Below are 21813 nucleotides of genomic sequence, written 5' to 3' on the forward strand. Positions count from 1 at the left end.
CACTTGTGTAAAGATGTAGAAACTTGGAACTGTGGAATCTCGTAGAATCTGGCCTTTGGATAAAAACCAAATTTATAGAATGAAAAGTTCGGTGTTTATAATACCTAACTAGACAAGGTTGCTTAAAAGGTTGGAAGGAAAGAGAATGACTGGGAACCAGCACTCACAATCAGATTGCCAAAATGCCAGCAAGGTCGCTTGAAAGTGGGCAAACTACCATGCATCACACCTAAAAAATATTCACATCCCGTAAAAATTGATGAGATTACATTTCAATTGGTTCCAGTTTCTCAAAAAATGCCTCCAAGCATCCAGGACTGAACCAGTTTTGTTTCATCTGCATTGCATCAAAGAAAGGGTGTCCCAATCCATTAATGTGGTATATAGATTATGCTTCACGGAAACACGATGCAACGGCAAGAACTTACAAAGTAGGGGTAGCCATCCATGCAGAAATTCTCTGGAGCACCCTGAACAAACAAATTTATATAGTACAGAACATAATTGCCACATTCTTCACCACCTCTTTGTTGTGGCACCTGGAAAGATTTCAGCAAGGAAGGTTTAATTTAAGGGAACATCCTCGGATTCTAGATGCAGAAAGTGATGGACGGATTATGGTCACCTTGGGCACCAACAATGGAATTTTAGAAATAAGCTCTTTATTTTCAGCCCTGCCTTCTGATTTATAAATATCCAATACAAACCTGAAAAAAAAACACCCATGTTAAGTACCCCATTAGAAATATTTACTAGAAAAAAAAATCAATTGCAGAAGGATCTTGTACTTTCGTATATCTGGTTCGAGGCACCTGGGTCCTGCCTTTTCAAGTGAATCCAGCAACAGCATGCACGGTGTCCTGAGTTTTGACTGGAGACTCTCACCAAGATGACAGAAGATCAAGAGGCTCCAATGACTCCTGGAAAGAAAGAAAAATCCAAAAGTTTGAAAATTACGCATTGACAATAGAATAGACATCAAGTAGCTTTGTTACGCAGAGCCTTACCAGTGGACGATGGGAACAAGAACATATTTCTTCGAAAAAATTTGCTTCTTCTTGATCCATGTCAGGACCTTTCCTTTAAAGGATGCTTTAGTGTACAGGTTAAACCATAAGCAATCAAAGTAAGTAATGAAAGTCCTCTTATCTTCCGAGAAGTTCCTCCACATGTGTCTGCATTTATTCAGACATATTTTCAGACACAGTCGACATATTAAACAATTTAAGGCTTGTATAGTTCTAGGGGTGACCGCTTACTCGAAGTAGCAGTCAAATGCTCCGCTATCTAGCTTTATCTTTTCTCTTATCTCTTTTACAATTGCTTTCTTGTGCTTAATTCTCCTCTTTGATCGGGCACTGCAAGGGAATGTGCCCAAATAACACTGAGATGTTAACTTGAAGCTCCTTAATTCTTCAGCTTCTTGTTTAGTTATTTTCTTTCCACGAGCATACATGTGTGCTAGCATATGTATCCAACATGAACGATGTTTCGCCATCCGCTCATAAGTCTCTGCCAAAGTATGATAAGAGCTCAAATTCAACTAAACAATACCTCAGTCTTGAATCAGCTGGGAACATTTATGTAAATCTCTTCCATAAAATTGCTCCATTCAGCACCCAATATAGGCTGTTCCACTAGATGCTTTCAATTATTTAAACTACCAAACATATATCTAATATTGTAAATGAACAATCATTGCCCTAGAGAAACAAGTCAAACAACAATCCAGACACACTATTAAGCTTCCTGACTAATTATTTATTTTTGACAATCACTCTTAATCTTTTCATTGGTAATTCTAACACTTGTACATTGTGTTACCTAAAAGAAATTCCCTCTATGAATATTTTGATAGGATCCAACAAGTATTGTTTACCCAAGGGAAAAGAATGACATATAACTGTTAATTTAGAGTCTTTTGGCATGACTTTTGATTTGTAATTTTTGAATTTGTGTCAAGATCCAAGAATTGTTTCCATAAACAACTTAAAGCAAAAATCAGTTAAAAAGACTTTAAATCAGAAGCATGTTTGGTAAAAATGACTTCAAACAATTTTTTTGAAGAGGGAATATAGTATTAAGCTAGAAGTTAAAAATTTAAACTTTTGATTAAATCAAAATTTTGAATTATTACAAATTTTTTATCTAAGTTAAAAAATATTTCTAATCAAACATACTTATGACTATTATTTGAGTTAAAAGTTAAAAAAAAAAACAACTTAAATTAATTACAAAAGTCGTACCAAACATAACCTAAATACATCATGAAGCAAGTTAACATGGATCAAAACACCACCAGTCAATAAGACTAGACAACAATTGGAATTTATGAGACCAAAGAGTCCAAGAAAGATCAGAACGATAAGAAAGACGAAACTTATTCAAGTAAAACCATTCAAGATTACTCATCAAGAAATGAATAGAAACCTAGACAACAATCACCTTCTCTATACTAGAACTCGACAAAGAAAGCGAAATGGAAAAGGGTTTCAAGGTTTTAAGGAAAACATTGATCAATTGAATGACAATTGTACTTAGGTTGGGTTACTACTGAGAAAAATTCCACTATTAATGATTAAGCTCACAAACAACACCGGGACACTTCGACTTCTCTGATCTTTTTCGAGTATACAAAAATTAACAACATTGGTCATTGCCAATACATGAGAAGGGTTTTCAAAAGAGGAGACAAAATCGATTATGTTTTTACCTGAAATGGGAGATTTGGTGTCAGCAGAACTTGTTCCATCTTCACGTTTTCTCTTTGCCATTGTTGTTCCCGGAAAAAGAAAACAAATGAAGTTTCTCTCTTTGGAGCTTGTCTTGTCGATTATGAAGAGAGCGCCAAGACCCAGTCACGCAGTGGTATCTATTCAAATGGTCATGCAGCGTTGCTGTCCGTAGGTGGATGGTTTCTTTTCTTTCTGACGCAGGAAAATAATACATTAAAGAGGAGACAGAGAATAGAAGAAGAAGAAGAAGTGGGAGGGAAAGAGGAAGACACGTGTTTTGCAAAGATGCAATTTTGTTTCTTTAATCCATCATCAAAATTGTCAATTTCATATTTAATAGTCACAAACCCTAAATATTTTCAATGCCCTTTGCACTTGTACTTATATAGCGAAGGTATCCTAATATCTCTAGTAACTATATATATATATATATATTAGAATCAAAAGTGTTAAAAGTATAGGGTTGAATCGAGTGATCCTAATCAACAAATTAGGAATCAATGAATCTTGCAAACCTACCAATTCATCCAAAATAACATTAATATATATTAATAATGATAGGATTAGTGTCTCGTTAACGAGGATCATTATATTACTAATGATAGAATTAGTATATAATTATTTTTTTGTTTTAAAATAGAGTTGATATTAAAGTTAAGTGATGAATATCATAAACATTTGATCTATACCTTTTTAATATTTTGAATGGTTTAGCGCCATGCATCCACAATTTTTTATTGGTTTTAGAATATTGTTTAAGTCTCTAACATTAAAAGCATTATGATGTTTATATAAATCAACCAAAGTTATATTGGACATTATTTACTTGAATTTATTTTGTAATCCCAACATGCAAATCATGAATTCAATGTGTAAAATACTAAGCTAACTCATGTATTTTTGCTTTTTCTTACTGTTGTTTTTCTCCACGAGAGAGAGATAATGATGTTCGACTATCAGTTTAGATCAATTTTAGGTGGGTTTGAAGCATTAATGAATTGAGTTTCATAATTTGTTTGAATTTATTTTTTATAGGGTTATCTCGATCCCATAACCCGTATTTGATAAGTTAACACGGGTTGACTCAATTCATTTTTTTAGTTGAATTTTATTTTCAATTTCATCCTTCAACACTTAATTGATTGAAAACTGGATTTAATTAATTAATTTTTTTTGTTTTTTGTAGGATTATCAGGATCTCGTAACTTGGGCATCAAATTTGGTAGGTTAACTTGAGTTGATCTAGTATATTTTCATTTAAATGTTTTAAAAAAATGGTTATCATCGAGTCAAACTATATTTTTTCTGGTTGTCCCGGTTGTCTTTAAACTTACAAAATCGATCAGGTCGTACTAGGTTAATCTCCATGTAGTTAAAAAAAACTTTTATGCTATAAAACATATTAACAACACTTGAATATTTTTTACGTCTAAAATAAAATTTGATTTGACCCACAATGTAGCGCAGACAATAATCAAACATAGGTAATTCATTATGATCATGCATAAGATGGTTATTGTTGAAATTCTTATCATCATTAGGTTACCTTATGTGGAAAATATCTATAGACTCGACTACATTAGAAATGTTGGTCATCTAAACTTGCATAAGTAGTAGATGCTCTTGAATAGTTCCAAGAGCATCATTTAAGATCAAGTCTATGATAGATATAAACCCAGAATTAGATAGTAACTATTATGCAAATGTATGAAACACTAACTTTAGAATATAATTGAGATCATAATAATTCTTGCAAGTAAAACCTAATAACAAGATAAAGCCAATTCTATTTTTTTTTTTAAGATTAATCAATACCAAAATTGACCAAGAAGGTTATAAGTACATAATGTTTAACATTTAAGTGCAAATGATTAATTAAGCAAAAAGTCATAATTTCTTACAAGTTTAGACAAGCTTCATAATTAATAAAAAAAAGCCAATTATTAAATATAAATGACAAGGTTGAGTGATGAGGAAAAAAAACAACGAGCAAAAAGAAATGTAAGATTTTTTTAAAAAAATATATGTAAAAAAGTAATATTAATGACAATATTGAATAACAAGTGTAATACTAGAAAAATAATAATCAAATTTCTGAGCAATTTATCAACTGAAATGCTTAAGGTGAAGATGAGACCATGGATCATGAAATTTAGGTTATTCATTATTGTTGCTATTTTATTATTATTGGTGTTGTTGTGTTTGTTGTTTTAGCTATTATTGCCAATGCTATTTTTGAAGTTGTTATTTACATTTATTTTAATTGTTATTTTTGCTATATTTTACTATTATTTTTCCAGGAGAGAGAGACAATAATGTTCAACTATTGGTATAAATTAATTTTGGGTGGTTTTGAAGCATGAGTGAATTGAATTTTATAATTTATTTTAACTTGTTTTTTTTAGAGTTATTCTGATCCCATAACTCAGGTTTGATAAGTTAACACAGGTTGATTCGACTTATTTTTTTAGTTGATTTTTGTTTTAATTTTATCTTTCAACAATGGATTGATTGAGAATCGAGTTTAATTTTTTTTATTTGTTTTCTATAGAGTTATCAGGATTTTATAACTCGGACATCATATTTGACAAGGTAACTTGAGTTGATCTAATATGTTTTCATTTAAATATTTTTTTAAAAGTAGTCATCATTGAGTTGAGCTACATTTTTATCGGTATTTCAGGTTGTCTTTGAATCTGCAAAGTCATTTAGGTCATATTAGATCAATCTTCAAGTAGTTAAGAAAAAACTTTTATGCTAAAAAACAAATTAACAATATTTAAATATTTTTTTATATCCAAAATAAAATTTAATTTGACCCACAATGTAGAATGATCTAATATATAGGTAATCCGTTATTATAAGTGTAGGTTTCGGGACTATTTAAGTGCAAGGAACCTTACTCATGAGACATGACAAAAATCAAACTAATATGAGGTGATCTAGACCTAACTAGATCATTGGTTCACATTGTACTTTGGGTAAAATTAATTTTTTTTAATGTAAAAAAAATCTAAGTAATGTTTTTTCTAGTATAATTTTTTATTAAATTGTGTTGGGATTGACTCGATATGACCCGATCAACTTGACAGGTTTAAAGATAATTTAGATGATTGGTAAAAATGTAATATGACTCAAAATAAATATTCAATACGAGATTGTTTTTTTTATATATATATAAATATAAAGACAATAACATATTGGATCGATTCGGGTCAACCTGAGTCAATAAATCAATTCTCATGTTGGGTTTTAAGACTATGATAACCTTATAAAAATCAAATTAAAATAAATTATGAACCGTAAATTCCAATAAACCCAATGTTAAATAATTAAATTGAAAAAAATATAAATTAAAAGAAAAAATAAAAAAATGATATAAGTCAACCCGAATTAACCTGTCAAACTCGTGGTCCGGGTTATAAGATTAGGATAAACCAATAGAAAGCAAATTGTAACAAATTGTTAAGTAAAATTCTCAACTAACCAAGTGCTGAAAGGTAAAATTGAAAAAAAATTGATTAAAAAAAGAACACAAAAAACAACTTGAGTCAGCCCAATTAACTTGCTAAATCCATGACCTGTGTCATGAAATAAGAATAATATCATAAAAAATTCAACAAATTAAGAAGTTTAATTCTCAATCAACCCAATATTGAAGGATAAAATTGAAAGAAAGAAAATAACTCGAGCTATTACACATCAAACTTGCAATTTGGATCATGAGACTATAATAACCTCTCAATAAACTTAATGTTAAGGGATATAATTAAAAAAATAAAAAACAAACAAACAAAATATTATTTAAGTAAATAATATTTTGTGAGAAGATGTACAACAAATTCCCCTCTCTTTTTAGTATTTCTTTTGTTAATAATTGTTAATTAATAAATTTCTAAATCCATTGTGACAAATTAAGACATCACTGTTTTTATATATATTAATTTTATTTTAACTATAACATTAAAATTTTACATTCAATAAAAAAAATTATTTTTCACATACACCTTTCAAATTCCAACCCTAAATAGTAATTAATTATCCCACTAATTAATTTTTTTAATGTAATAAAAAATATTTAGATTAGAGAAAATTATCTGGTTTTATTATTAAAACAAAGATAATTCAACAAACTGATAGAAAAACTTCTTTAAAAAACACTTAAATAATACAATACCATAGAAATAAAAGATTTATTGTATGCTTTATATCAAAATTTGGATTAGAATTGGAGAAGCAAATGATTTTTAATTAAGTTGGCATTTGACTATAGAACTAGACTACTTAATAACACTTCTGAGTGCATCCATTCCTATCTTCATTTTTTTTCAAAAAATAATATGTAATTGTAATGTGAGTGAATGTTTGACAATATTTTATTGGGAGTTTTTAAAATATTATTTTTTTGTTTTAAATTATTAGCATTTATTTTAGATTTTTTAATATATTAATATCATTTTTTTAAAAATAAAAAAATATTATTTTAATATATTAAAATTAATAACAACTTTTCCACACACCAGCGAGACAAATTTCATGCTTCTATTCAACAAAAATAAAAATAAAATGTAAAGAGCCATGGTCCCACGTATCGCCATCAGGACCATTGTTACAACATGCTCCAAGTAGCACCCAATCACACCCCTTTATTTTAGAAATGGAAAATTCTCAATTTTATTTCCTATTTCTCGCTTTCTCCTTTCTCAAACAAACCCTTCCTTTCGTGTAAAATCTCTAGAAACCCAACTCACCGATTCACAACCGATCCAACTCACAATGGAAAACCAAGGGGAAACTCAGCAACCGCATCTTGTCCTCTCTCACAAGCTATTCCTCTTGACTCACCCAGACGTCCAAGACATCGAGAAGGTCCGCTTGAAGGAGGAGGTTTTGACCACTATCAAATCCGACGGTAATTACTCGCCGAGTCTCAGACCAGTGATTAATTACTGTGCTGAATATAACCTAAATCGTTTAATTTCTTGTTTTTCGTTTTGTAGATATGGTTCCGTTGTATGAAACCCTAGTGGCGGAGTCATTGCTGGAGAAAGATCAGAGTCTTTTGGATTTGATGCGAGCTAAGAATGAAGACGAGCTTAAGAAGCTCGATGAGAAGTGAGTTTTAAGGGGTTTGTTTTTTTTGGAACTGTTTCCAGCTTTATAGAGGTTCAATATATTTTAATTTTGAATCCTAGTAGTTCAGTGTGCTCTTTTTTAATTATTTGGATTAAGGTGAAATCAGTGGAGCTCATTATTAAATAGAAAAAATCCGGGAACCAATTTCACAAGCTTAACTGTTTTTTTTTGGTGGTGCTAAACTATTTTTTTTTATTCATTATTATCAATTATTTAAAATTTGTTCTCTTATTGAACTGTTGATTGATGTGGAGATCGAAGTGAGGTATATTTTTGTGTTTTGCTTTTGAATATGAGTAAAAATGAGTATAGGGAAACATGAATTTGCATTGTAACATGGATGTTCTATGATTATGTCCTGTTTTGATTTAATGTTTCCTTCTTTTTTGTTGAATCATTTTTGGGGCTTATCAAACTTACTGATATCACTAGCTAGTATTGTTCTTAGGTTTAGGAAACATCCACAATTGAGGAGTACGTGATGTTGCTGGAAGTTGCTAGCTTAAGAAAAGTAATTGGTTTTAGATTCATAGCTGTATTTGCGAGGCAATAATGTTGTTTAAAAGTTTGGTTGGGGTGGATTGGCTGGCTTGTTGTGAAAGGGTTAATGAAAGAGGCATGCAAAAATGGCGGAGCATGTATGTGGGAGTTTTGGTGAGTGTGGGTTGAAAATTCAAGAGGTTAGATAAACTCTTGTAGATATCAGGAACTTGTTGCTGTGATGGGATTTGTTGGTTCAAAGCCTTCTGATTGTTTTATGTTAATATTTGCACTGTACATCTCAGTTTGTGATTAAATGATGTATGCTCAACCAAGGGGAAAATAAACTTGATTTTGAGATTTAGAAGATGCTTTAAAGGGAGCCATATCAATGATTACGTGATACCCTTTAACCATTAAGAAGGTATGCCTTTTATTGTAAGAGGTTGACTTAGGCTTAGACATGCATAGGATGTAGCTCTCAGCCTGATTGTGCATAGCAAGGGATGCCAGATGGAAAAAAAAGAATGAATGAAATGAACAAGCAGATAAACAAATAAAATATTTATAAATGTTTTTGGTTTGGGATTTAGAAAATCTTTTTGAGGTAAGCATGTCACCTGTTGTGTGTTGTGAGTTCATTAAATACATGTTTCTCCTGGAAGATTTATTTATTCAAACAATGCGAAATCAGATTTATGCTTATTTTGCAAGAGTTTCTTTTTAACTTCTATTCCACTCTCGGTATGGGGTTTCTAAGTAAATGTAGGAGTGTTATGCTTTCTTAATTGCTTAAACCAGAAGCAAGTTTATAAACACATATGCGCTCCCTTTTGTCTACTACTAGTTTGGCAGCTGAATACATCTTTGTATATGCGAGGAATAAACATGACATGGTTTAAATACTAGCTTGGGGATGACAAATTTAAATATAATTCTGACTATTTTAGACTGGCTCAAAATTGGTGGAATTTTTTTATTAAATCAAAACACAGAGGGAATTGAATGAATACGAATAGTTGTTTTTTGGCTCAACTATTTAACTTTTTTTTCCCAACTAATTTAGATCTTGGTCCCTAATCTGACTGTTGATGGACGTGGAGATTAAAGTAAACTGTATTTTTCTCTGAAATGATGAATATGAGCAGAAATGGATATGGGAAAACTTGAATTTGAATTCTAATATGTTTCTCTTAATTTTCCTAGTTATATTATGCATGTATAATTTGTGTTCATTACAACACCTATCACCTGTTACAGTTTGTTCTTAATTTAGCATTTGTTTCACAGTCGAGGAGAATATATATATGTAACTTTAATTTGGTGAGCTGAAAAAGAGTTAATTACTCTTGATTTGGTGGGTGCATTTGGGATGTAAATGTACTGTTTTCAGAAGCTTGGTCTGAATGAATTGGGTGGCTTATCATGGATGGGCTTATGAAATAGGTGTGCAAATTGGAGTTTGGAAAGGATTTGGCATCTTTAGCATGCAATTTTGCTGAGGGATAAAAATCCAAGAGGTGAAACTAAAGATAGGATTGCAACTTGATAATGTGATGGGATTAGTTGGTTGTTTTTGTATTTTATATGTTTGTTGTGCAATTCAATTAGGTTTGAAGTTGGTTAGGATGTAATCACTTGATTTAGTGTGCATAATTTTCTTATCTTTCTGCTCAAGTAAATCATGTCTAGAAACTTGAAAGGGGAAAAAAGACTTGAGTATTAGATTTTGAAGTTGCTCTTAAGGGAATCATGATTGTGAGAGATCCTGCAGCCAATGGAGGCATGCTTTATGAGGTTTACTTTGATTTAGACTTGATTAAGATTGTAAGTTCCCTGCTTTATTTTTATTTTTTATTTATTTTTATCTTGAGCCGACTCAACTTGATGGTGCGTGTATATTTCTGTTTATCACAGATGAAATGATGAGAAAAAATATATGGAATACTACATGTATTTGAAAAGTAATGGAGTTTGATTATTTGAACATTGTCTAGAGATGAAGGCAAAAATGATTGTAAGGTAGCTACAACCTTGGGCTCCTCCACTACCTGTAAGCTTATGGCTCCTCCACTACTTGTAAGCTTATGGTTTCATATTCTATTACGACGGGTAGTGGGGTCTTGAGCGAAGCCTTGGAAATCTTAATGCCGTAATGCCTTTCAAATCTTCCTAGCCATTAGCTTACTTGATGCGGCACATAGTGTGGATAAAAACTAGGGTTCTTAAGCTCTAAGGTTACAATCCTAACATGATAGAGGAATAAAGAAAATCTCTGATATTTTATAAAAAGTATGAATAATCTGAATCCGAATGTTCTCAAAATAAACTAGATATCCCTATTTATATTAGTTTAAGACCTAAAATCTTTTATAAGAAAAAGGATTTCTAATTAAAACTTACTTAACTTACATAATCCATCTAACACTATGATTCCTAACTAGAAATATATTAATTAAATTAAAAGTCCTAATCTAAATAAGACTTGGAAGTCACTGTACGGGATTGTCTTTATTTACTGCCTTCCTGATCTGTGATCATCATGAAATTTTTTCCCAGTAGAAAACAAGGCTTTCAGAATCTTTTGCTCGATTCAATGGCTGAATTAAAAATTATGCTTGATTTACCAAACTGCATCTTAGACTTTTCTTAAACTCTAAACCTAAAAATCTTTTGATGAAATAATGCAATAAACATTATTAGGCCAAGAATATTGAAGAATGTCCCCACATCACTGCTAAAGTGTTGGTTAGGATTTAGAAGATGCTTGTGAAGAGGTCATTATTGTCTTCTATCTGTTAATTAGATACGGTAAAGTTTTGAAATATTTATTTAGTCAAATGATCAATTGCTTTAGTGCCGGTGATGGATCTTATTACAGAAGGATTTGGGACCTTTTCTGTAGAATCTAAGCCATAGAGTCTCAAAGATGGGACACCCTCATGGTTCAGTTGGTCAGGTTGAACTACAAGTACTGTCTTCTACTTTATGGAGATTATTCAGATTTGAAATGTGTAGAGTGCTTGGTTACTGGTTTTCTTCTAATATGGTCAGTTCTGGTTGTTTTATAGGATTGCTGACGCTGAAGAAAATTTAGGTGAAAGTGAAGTTCGAGAAGCTCATTTAGCTAAATCCTTGTTCTACATTCGGATTGGTGACAAGGTGATTAATGGTTACTTCTTATGATATTGTAATGGTTGTTTGCTTCATATATTTCCTTTTCGGTGATATCTTACTCACAAACTATCCCCCTTTGAACCAGGAGAAAGCATTGGAACAACTCAAGGTGACAGAAGGCAAAACAGTTGCTGTTGGGCAAAGGATGGACTTGGTGTTCTATACTTTACAGCTTGCATTTTTCTACATGGATTTTGATCTCATTTCCAAGAGCATTGACAAAGCAAAGAAGTAAGTAAAGACATTAATTCTTTAATTGCATTTTGCTTTGATTCTGCTTTCTCAAAATCATTGAAGATGTGTTTTTCATTAACGAGTGCTTGTGTTTTAATGGCAGCTTGTTTGAAGAGGGAGGTGACTGGGAAAGGAAGAACCGCTTAAAGGTTTATGAAGGCTTGTATTGCATGTCCTCTCGAAATTTCAAGAAGGCAGCTGACTTATTTTTAGATTCTATCTCAACCTTCACTACATATGAACTTTTCCCATATGATACCTTCATATTTTATACTGTCCTTACAAGCATCATATCGCTGGATAGAGTTTCTTTGAAGCAAAAGGTATCTATGGTTATGATTTGGTTTTCTGTCGTATAATTTCCTATCTGATTATGCCTCAGCGTTTCTAATTCCATTTGAATTTTGGCAGGTGGTAGATGCTCCTGAGATCTTGACAGTGATTGGGAAAATCCCATATCTTTCAGAGTTTTTGAACTCTTTGTATGATTGTCAATATAAATCATTTTTCTCAGCATTTGGTAAGTAGATATCCGCATGCATCACAACATGTATGAGTATATTTTTACACACATTTCTTGTTTCTGTCACTGTCACTCCCTCTGCAAATAAGTATGTCTATCATGTAGCCCCCCCCCCCCCCCCCCCCATTATGTCATATGAGGTAAGAGTGTCCCCTGGTAATGGAAACAGTCTGTCCCTTGGTAATGGAAACAGTTTTATTCCTTTTTCTTCAATTTTATTTGCAGCTGGCCTGACTGAGCAAATTAAACTGGACCGTTATTTGCATCCACACTTCCGATATTACATGAGGGAGGTCAGAACTGTTGTCTATTCCCAGTTCTTGGAATCCTACAAGAGTGTTACCATTGAAGCAATGGCTAAGGCTTTCGGGGTGACAGTGGATTTTATTGATCTGTGAGTGGCTGAATTTCATGCTCCTTAACTAGAGTTTTCCAGTTGTGTTACATGGAAGTTTTTATTGAATTAAACTTTTCTGTGCCTGCAGGGAACTATCACGTTTCATTGCCGCAGGGAAGCTTCACTGCAAGATTGACAAGGTTGCAGGTGTTCTTGAAACCAACCGCCCTGATGCAAAGAACGCTCTCTATCAAGCAACTATCAAGCAAGGAGACTTCTTATTAAACCGGATCCAGAAGCTGTCTCGTGTGATTGATCTTTGAAGTAGGTAGACATTTTGTTGTGATTCAGAAATGATTCTAAAACTTGAGAATCCCAGAGAAAGATGGAGCATGTTGATTTTTTTTTCTTCATTTGATCAGTGTGATACTAGTTAAAATGCTCTTTATTTGTTTATTTGCCCAGGTATTGTTAAGAATCTGAGCATACTGATCACGGGTGTCAGTTTTTAGTTTCTGAATTGAATTCCTTTTCAGATGCTTATTTTGACCGTCGGAGTTATCAATCCAAGCGGCCTGAGCTGCCGCCGCCTCTAATAATGAATACCAGCGAATCTTTTTCCAAAGTGGGCCTATAAGTAGCTTGGCATGAAAGTTGATGGTCATTGTCAATGGAACATGATGCCATCGATGAAGACACTTGAATTAACTAGGGTGCTCCTGTTTGTGTGTTCAAGTCATCGACTAAACAGTTTTCTTTGGCGTATGGACCTAAACTTGAGGCTAAATCAAGCTTCTTATTGCTTGCAAAAGGATGAGTGTCGGGAGATATGTTTCTTTAAGAACACTCATCACTCAACTTCACCAGCATGCATTGGTTTCGGAAGGGTTAGATGGTCGTTGCCGATCCTCTGTCGCTGCTCGCTCAATAAAGAAAGTGGTCAGAGCACTTTCAAACATGGATGTAAGCTTTGGCTTTCAATCTCCGGGAACGGAACGAGACGAGGACACTTTTTCTAACCAAATCAACTGATGGCCACAAATACTAGGGAGTTCATGGTCCATTTAGGACGAGCATGTCGTCTGCTGTATATTCGGATAGCTCTCCGAAGGACAATGGTCCCCGAGCATATGTATAAAAATGGACGTATCACCATGGCGTGGATTGTAACAGGCTATCAGCATAGCAAAAGGGCATTACAGGCATCATCAAGTGCTAATATTGTACAGCGGGGACCGAAACAATTAGAAAACGAATAACTAACCTTATAGATGGTGGCCTAATGGTAAGAGCTTGGAACTAAGAGGTTTGCTCTCTCTTAGATCTCAGGTTCAAATCCTATGGCTGCTCATATGATGACCACTGGAGGCTTACATGGTCGTTAACTTTAGGACCCGTGGGATTAGTCGAGATGCGCGCAAGCTGACTCGGACACCCACGATAATAAAAAAAAAAAAAAAAAGAAGAAAACGAATAACTAATTTTTCGGGGAGACATCTAACAACTTAAAAAGAAAGAGAAGTGGCTTTGCTTGCTAGATGTGCTGCTGTAGGAGCAACTTTGCTTTTAATTTATAACCAAAATTTCAGTCCTTTTGTTTTGAAAAGCATGGATGTGATTACATTTCTTAGAGAGTTAATTAAAATGATTTTTTTAACTAAAATTTAAAAAAAAAATAAGAAGCTTGGTTGTGCATGCTCTTGTTAGTTTAGTGGTTACAAACATTTATTTTAATTTTTAATTTTATGAATTTATTATATCATGTTTGGAACCAAATGATAAATAATTTGAACTCATGTATTTGAAAGAGATTGAATTGAATTCATTTTAGTTTTTATATTAACCTCTTCATTTTTATTTTATTTTCTTGAAAACAGAGATAAGGGGATAGATATTAAAAAAAAAACTAGTTTAAATATTAATTTTTTATTCATAATTCACCTGTTATTTATTTTTATACTATTTTTAAAAATAAAATCTTATTTAAAATTTAACTATTGATTGCAAGTTAGGAACAAAATCTAAATAATCAAACCCAACAAAAATATTACCCAGAGTCGCCAATAATAACAAAGATACAGTTGTCTTTTTGTTTTCCATATCCCCCACACGAAAGACAACACAATTCACAAGCGTAGTCATAGAACGTTCCTTCCGTTAAATCACCTCTTCTCTCTCTGTCTCTCTGCACCATCACTCTTTGGTTCCTCAGCTACAACCTTAAATACACGTCACGTTCTCTAATAGCTTAGTATCACATCCATTCTTGTAACCACTTAACCCGGGAAAACTCAGGCTCAGGAATCTGCCTTTTTTTCCACTCAGACAGTAAAATTGAAAGACATTGTTGTTGCTCCATGCCACTATGCCTCCTCTTATCGATTTTAAAGACATTCAAGATAAGCTCTCTACTCATTTCAGACCATGGCAACGCTCTTTTCAGTTCTGGGTTCGTGCTGCTGATATCTACACTGGCTATAAGGTTCCTCTCTCGTCTTTATCTTGATATTATTGCATGCATGTGGATTTAAGTGGGTTAATCTGAACGTTTAATTGGATTTGGTCGATGGGCTTTGTGTAGGTGTTTCAACTGAGAGTGAGTTTGGTGAAGGATGTGGAAAAGCAGGAGGCAATGTGGGAAAGACAGCATGAGTTTGCTGCTGACAAGATTTATGCTATGTGTTCTGATCTTGGTGGGTTCTTTCTCAAGGTAATTTTCCTTCTTGTAACTCTACTGTGTAGGGTTCTTTTGCTTTTGAGGACCTTTTGAACTTGAATCATGTGCTGGAATTAGTCTAATTCCAATTAATTTTTGACCTTTTTGCTTCCTTTCGATACAATTATCTTATCACTTGTCTACTCATTATGTTTTGTCTTGCTTTTTTATTAGTTTTGTTATTTTTGGATCAGGGGTTTGATAGTTTCCTTTTTCTGCTGTAGAAATTGTTTTAGGAACTGTTGGACTCAATCCGTTATGTTCTTCTTTATCTTTTCCTTGTTAGTAAGCCTTTTTCCTTTTCGGTTTATTTTTGTAGTCCATTTTGATTATTGGGTGTTAATGATGTTTTATGCTGTTTTGGTTTGAGATAAAGCTGCTCTTTACTATAAGCCTTTTCAAATTAATTTACTGGACTTGAATTAGGTTGCCCAAGTCATTGGGAAGCCTGACTTGGCTCCAGCAGCATGGGTGAGAAGGCTTGTAACTTTGTGTGATAGAGCTCCGGCTACTCCATTTGATACTGTTAAGCTTGTGCTGGAGAAAGAGTTAGGTCGAAGCATCGAGGATATTTTTGAAAGATTTGATGTGGAACCTCTTGGTTCTGCTTCAATTGCACAGGTAATGCATTTCATATAAAATCTCGCCTGGCTAGAAGTGTAGATGTTTCATGCTACTCATTGTTTTATTCATCAAGGCATTACCTGGAATCTTGAAGTTGCTGTTAATAAACATTGGGATATAAGTTGCTTTTGAGCATCAACTGTGGTTTTGAAGTTGAAGGGTTGGTTGCTTCAGAATGGATGACAGCTTACTGTATCATGTGTATCTGACATGTTTTCCCTGCCAAATCAGGTTCATCGGGCAAGATTGAAAGGTGGCAAGAGTGATATTGTTGTCAAGGTATGGATTCTTGGATGCTAACTTCTAATCTCTGTAATGCCTGCAAGATTATAACTTCAAGTGTATTATAGGTCCAACATCCTGGAGTTCAGGATCTGATGATGACAGACATCTATAACCTTCAAGCGTTTGCTTTATACATGCAAAAGACAGATATCAAATTTGATCTGTACTCTGTGACAAAGGAAATGGAGAAACAGGTGCCCATTATTTTTGTATTACAATTCTTGTAGATTATGGTAGTACTCTTACCTTTCTGTTTTTTATGGTTAGATATTATTTCAATTCGTAAAGTTGAAGGTTTTGGATTCCAAGTTAAGATTCTGGATTAGTACTAGTAGCACGAGAAAAATGCCCATCACTGTCAATGAAACATATTGTATAACAGATCAAGTATCTAGCAAATTAGAGTGAAATATTTATTCTTCAACCACCAAGCATTAGTTATCTTAATCAACATTCTGTGAACAATTAATATCAGACTATTAAGCCCAAGGAGATGGAGTTTCTCAAATTCATATTTTGTGTGTTTTATCTAATTCTTCACTATCTACATTCTTCCAAAACAAAGAATCACCCAAGTTGATCAAGTCCGTATCAAAATCTGCTCATTTTACAGCTATCTTAATCTTTTGACTCAGTCAACTAATCATCTTCACTGTTCTTCATAGCTTGCTGAAATGGTATTTAAAGGTTGTAATGCCGATGAAATCTTTCATTTTTAATGAGTCATCTGATTTTTCCTGTTTTGGTTGGGCCTATGCAAATTTTTTTTCTTGCTAGATTTTTTTTTGAGTCTTTCTTTGAAGAGTTGGTAACAATATAATTATTTTACCTTTAAGAACAAGCAGATTACTTTCAAATTTTGAAATGAATTATGTTTCATTTTTATTTTGTGAATTGTGGGTTTGTATTTTAACCAAGAGACTGTTGGTTTTTCTTGCTTCTTAACATTTTTAAGTTAAATGTTGTTTCTTGATTTGTTTGTTTGACTTTCATAAACCGAGGTTTGTAGCTGCCTCTGCAGTTATACGATTTAAACCTTGTGCTGATGGAATTTACTCCAGAAACTGTGAAGTGCTTAAATATTTAGATTCTTTCTGCATGGCTACAATTCTAATAAAATACTCCCAGTAATATTTCTTTGTTCATCTATCCCATTCAAGATTGGATATGAATTTGATTTCAAGAGGGAGGCTGATGCTATGGAAAGAATCCGGCAATTTCTGTATGAGAATAATAAAGCAAGTCCAGTTATAGTGCCACGAGTGCTGAAGGATATGGTCAGCAGGTATGTCTGTCCTACAAAATTTATGAGGTGCTTTGCTTCATTGGTTACCCCGTGTCAAGTTGCATAAAAAAATTAAAGCAGTGAGATGCATTCTTTCTATTTCATTTATATTGGCTACATTGTAAACAGTTTTATTTTGGACACACGAACTATTTAAATGTGCTCTTCTTGTAGCAGTTGCAGAATTCCCTCCTACTTATTTTTTCATTAAGGGATGGAACTGGTGGTTTAGTCAAAGGTCCCAAACTGAGAGCAATATCCTGGCGGGTCAGAGATACTAGGAACATAGATAAATTGTCATGCTGTAGTCGGAGTAGAGAAAATGAGATTGAACACAATGAACAAGGAGAATAGACTTATGGTGTCAAAGTTAGATACCACATAAGTTGTGGGACCGCTTCATGTGATGAGAAGAAATTACAGTGATCACATTTTTACTGATTGGATGACAATCTCTCTGTAGATTGACCCAATTAGCAACAGCACTAATCTAATGATCTTTGTGGTTCATGCTTGGGCCATTCAAATAGTTACTCCACTTTACTCGATCATATGCTGTACCTCCTCATTTTGCCCTAAACACTGAAAATTGTCAGGCTGCTTGTTTTGTGGTGTTTGTTTGTTACTTTTTTGCTCTATTTCATTGCTCATATAACATCAGGCAGGAACCTTTCGGTGATCAATGTCTTTCTATTTATGCAGGAGGGCCTTAATGATGGAATACATTGATGGGACCCCGATTTTGAATCTTGGTGATGAAATAGCCAAAAGAGGAATTAATCCTGGTGGTAAGATTGCAGCGGCAGCAAAGCAGTAAGCCCCTAGATCATCCCAGAGAGTATGGAGTCCTTCTGCACAAATTTTTTGTTTCTGGTTTTATTTTAAAGGGGCTTCTCGCCTGAAATTATGACTTAAGCTTTCTTGAAATCATTTTGTTGGCACACAATTTGTCATTGTACTTCCTAACAAATCAATGTGTATTTTTTTTGTCGCTTTACAATTTCATAAATTGCAGTCTTCCCCTAACAAATAAGAAAAGCATGACACACCTTTTATAATTTTTGTAAGTGCAGGAACATACTTAAAAGTTTGACACTAGCATATGGACAAATGATACTGAAGAGTGGTTTCTTCCACGCAGATCCCCATCCAGGAAATATATTGATTTGTAAAGGTTCCAAGGCAAGTAGGCAACTAGCTTTTGTTTCTTTGTGTTCTGCTTTATATTCCTTGAATTTTGGGGTGCGATCTTTTATATTATATGCTATTGATTGGTATGCTATTAATTGGTTGTAATGGTGCTTATAGTTCTCTTTCCTGTAGTTACCTAAAGTTGTTCATGAAATGATCTAAACAAGATGTAGACTATCTGTGAAATAATTGATTTCTGTGAATTTAATGTTCAACTCTGAACCTTATTGGTTTGCCACTTTCACCTCAAGCTAGGTTGCCTTGCTAGACTACGGGCAGGTGAAGGATCTCCCGGATAAGTTGAGGCTTGGATATGCAAATTTGGTACTTGCCATTGCTGATTGTGACCCAATCAGAGCAGCAGAAAGCTACAGGTATGCTTGTAATTACTATCTATTTGAAAATTATCAATTATTTTCCAAGATATGAGGAGAAACTAGGGTCAGAATTGATGTGCTACTGGGTGCATATTAGTATATGGATTAGTAATGGGTTCTAAAGGACTGATGATGAGCAGGGGATATTATTTGGTGATTCTAATGCTTGCCTAGTTGTTTTCTATATTTCATTCATCCATTGTTGGTAGCATTTTAGAAGTTCATTTTGCGATCAATTCAGTTCACACGATCTAGGATACAATTAAAAAGTTTAGCAAATACCTTAGGATTGATTTTATGTTTCAACCATAGTAAATTCTTGTACTGCTATGTATATTTTGTTCATATTTTGTTGTTTATCCTGTTCTAGGGACCTTGGCATAGATACCTCAAGCAAATGCGAGAATGAACTGCCGGAATTGTTTAGGTTGGCAGAAACAATGTTTGACACAAAACTACCACCTGGAGTGGCAATGTTGCAACCTTTCGCAGAGGATTCTTCCATCAAAAAGGTCTCTGTTGAGGTAAGTGGTAGTTATAATAGAAGATGAATTAATCTATGCAGTGCCGTGCTGGTAGTTGGATGGTATCCAAATTTTTCACTGAAGAACAGAATAAAAAACTACTGTCAGTTTCATTTCCTCGTTGTTTCTCAAGGTTTTTTTGTTCCATTTGATTGTCAGTTGTTTCTTAGCAATATGGTGTCTGGTGCTGTTGTTCCAGTAATGAACAACATAAAGTTTTAATTAGCATCATGAACTTGAAGAGTGCGATTGAACCTGGAACTGTAGTTATCATTCGGTTTCCAGGGTGGTCTGGACCAGTGAACCTGTCACATGGCCCCTTTGGTCGTTCAGTATTTTATTGAACCACCTGAGGAAAGGAATTAGGCTGTAAACAAGCTGAATTTAATTTGAACCCGTGAAATTGGTGATTCTGCTTCATTGCTGGATGTGTTCTCTGTGTCTTATAACCAATCTTGGGAAATTAGAAAAAGATAAGGATTGAATTTGATAACCTTGCTTGGGAACTTGAGCAAGAAAATGAACAAGGACAATCATGCTACTGCAATTTTTATTCATCATAAGATTCTGTGTTTTGGATATGTAGGCTTTCCCAGAGGAACTATTTTCTGTTCTTCGCACAGTGCATCTTTTGAGAGGTCTTAGTGTGGGTCTTGGTATCAACTACTCGTGTGCAGAACAATGGAGACCCATTGCAGAAGAAGCATTGTATCTTGCTGGAAGATTAAAAGGTGACTTTCTAAATCGCAGCTGAATTCGTAAACACCATATAACAGAAGTTATTTATCCTTCATTTTATCATTTCAGATACAGATCTCAAGACTAAGCATCGCAAACAACGTTTTTTCAGGAGATTACTTCGAAGTGAGTGACTTGGCTATTGATGAATTAAGCATTTGCATCCATATGAGTTCATTGACAATGAATGGTTAGGTTTTCTGATTGCTTATCACACGCCATTGTTCTTTTGTAGTTGTTATTCACAAGTCCTTATATGGCACTTGTTTCCACCATGTACAATTTATAGAAATTTTATAATGATTTCATGTCAGACGTGTTCTTTAATGAATATCAGTGCACAACAGTTCTCTTCCGCGCATCATTGATCCCTATAGTTGTTTGGGTTTGGCATAAGTTGAACTTGCGACCCCCATGACAGTTTGTATCTCATTTTTTTTTTTTTTTTTTTTGAAGTTGTCTTTCATCTTTTCAGTCAAGTTATTTCCAAAATATGCTCAAAGATCCCGAATTACAAATGCTGGGATTGGTACCGAATGTATGAATGGTTGCCTCATGTCATGGTAACTGTTCATAGCAAGTTCATGACTGGTTCAATTTGATTCCCCCCCCTAACAGCAGGGTATTTCAACTTCCTCTATCCTTTTAGTTTGTAGATTCCTTGTTGATTTTTTCATGACAAGATTCTCAAAATTTCCCCAAAATTATCTCTCAAACTCCATCCAAAACTTCTTCACACCTAATTGAAAAACCTGAAACTGAATCAAGAGATCTTTGAGATGGATGTGAAAGTATTTCTTCAAATCCCCTGATTCCCATTACAACTCTTTCAAGAGGAAACCACTTAATGAAACAATGCCAACATGAGAAGTCTCTTCTACTTTCATCCTAAACTGCTCTAAACTGGAGAGTAAAATCTACGGTTCATATGCACTGATTCAGGGAGACATGAAAGAAAAAGTAGATTGATGTTATAAAACTACGGTAGGAGAGAGTTCAGAGCATGATAAGGAAATTATGTATGGATCACTGGCTTTGGGAATTAACCAGTAAACCATTCTATTTATTCTTGGGGTTGATCCAGTGATAATTATTTAGATTACCTCGATCTTGTGTCCATAGATAATTCTGAACTAGTCCCGAACATTTCAAATGACTGTCGAAAAAAGCCCCGAATCGCACATGTTTTAGTGGCTAAACATCAAATATGAGCAAGTTGACATAGCAGATCTGAGTAGGCCAGCAGCCAGCAAGATTTTATGCCTATTACTGTTAACGGCGTTGTTATTTATTTATCAGTCTGGGAAGCCATGGTTAAGAATATCAGTCTCCCTCTCCTATTGCTAAACTCTTGATAAGGTATGGTTTGGTAGCCCTCTTGATTATTCTAATTTGAGAGTTTTTTTTTATTATTATTATTGTCCTGTATATTTCCATATAAATGATGAAAA

At 33.7% G+C, this 21813-nt stretch overlaps 3 protein-coding genes across 4 annotated transcripts; 2 read left to right on the forward strand and 1 right to left on the reverse strand.

Moving 5' to 3' along the window:
- Positions 1 to 130: 130 nt before the first annotated feature.
- Positions 131 to 3070, reverse strand: LOC133675612 (probable ubiquitin-like-specific protease 2A). The gene is made up of 7 exons (XM_062097040.1): positions 2714 to 3070; positions 1260 to 1512; positions 1008 to 1175; positions 789 to 920; positions 626 to 707; positions 429 to 539; positions 131 to 337 (listed from the first exon to the last, which is right to left on the reverse strand). The coding sequence occupies exons 1-7, from the start codon at positions 2772 to 2774 to the stop codon at positions 266 to 268; spliced, it is 879 nt and encodes a 292-aa protein (XP_061953024.1). The 5' UTR covers positions 2775 to 3070; the 3' UTR covers positions 131 to 265.
- A 4330-nt stretch (positions 3071 to 7400) lies between these two features.
- LOC133675906 (26S proteasome non-ATPase regulatory subunit 6 homolog) lies at positions 7401 to 13171 on the forward strand. 2 transcript variants are annotated; one of them, XM_062097457.1, is made up of 8 exons: positions 7401 to 7647; positions 7736 to 7850; positions 11423 to 11513; positions 11614 to 11759; positions 11866 to 12085; positions 12174 to 12282; positions 12511 to 12679; positions 12771 to 13171. In XM_062097457.1, exons 1-8 carry the CDS (start codon positions 7512 to 7514, stop codon positions 12943 to 12945), a joined length of 1161 nt encoding a protein of 386 aa, XP_061953441.1. In that variant the 5' UTR covers positions 7401 to 7511; the 3' UTR covers positions 12946 to 13171. The 2 variants fall into 2 exon arrangements, with proteins under 2 accessions (XP_061953441.1, XP_061953442.1); XM_062097458.1 differs by lacking the exons at positions 7401 to 7647; positions 7736 to 7850 and adding an exon at positions 10455 to 11322.
- Positions 13172 to 14719: 1548 nt separating this feature from the next.
- On the forward strand, positions 14720 to 20723 carry LOC133675413 (uncharacterized). The gene is made up of 12 exons (XM_062096781.1): positions 14720 to 15104; positions 15204 to 15332; positions 15765 to 15959; positions 16194 to 16241; positions 16313 to 16441; positions 17408 to 17532; positions 18235 to 18345; positions 18606 to 18714; positions 18979 to 19097; positions 19471 to 19624; positions 20211 to 20355; positions 20432 to 20723. Exons 1-12 carry the CDS (start codon positions 14988 to 14990, stop codon positions 20494 to 20496), a joined length of 1446 nt encoding a protein of 481 aa, XP_061952765.1. The 5' UTR covers positions 14720 to 14987; the 3' UTR covers positions 20497 to 20723.
- The last annotated feature ends 1090 nt before the right edge of the window (positions 20724 to 21813 follow it).

Source organism: Populus nigra, chromosome 16 (assembly GCF_951802175.1).
Source record: "Populus nigra chromosome 16, ddPopNigr1.1, whole genome shotgun sequence".
Classification (NCBI taxonomy): domain Eukaryota; kingdom Viridiplantae; phylum Streptophyta; class Magnoliopsida; order Malpighiales; family Salicaceae; genus Populus; species Populus nigra.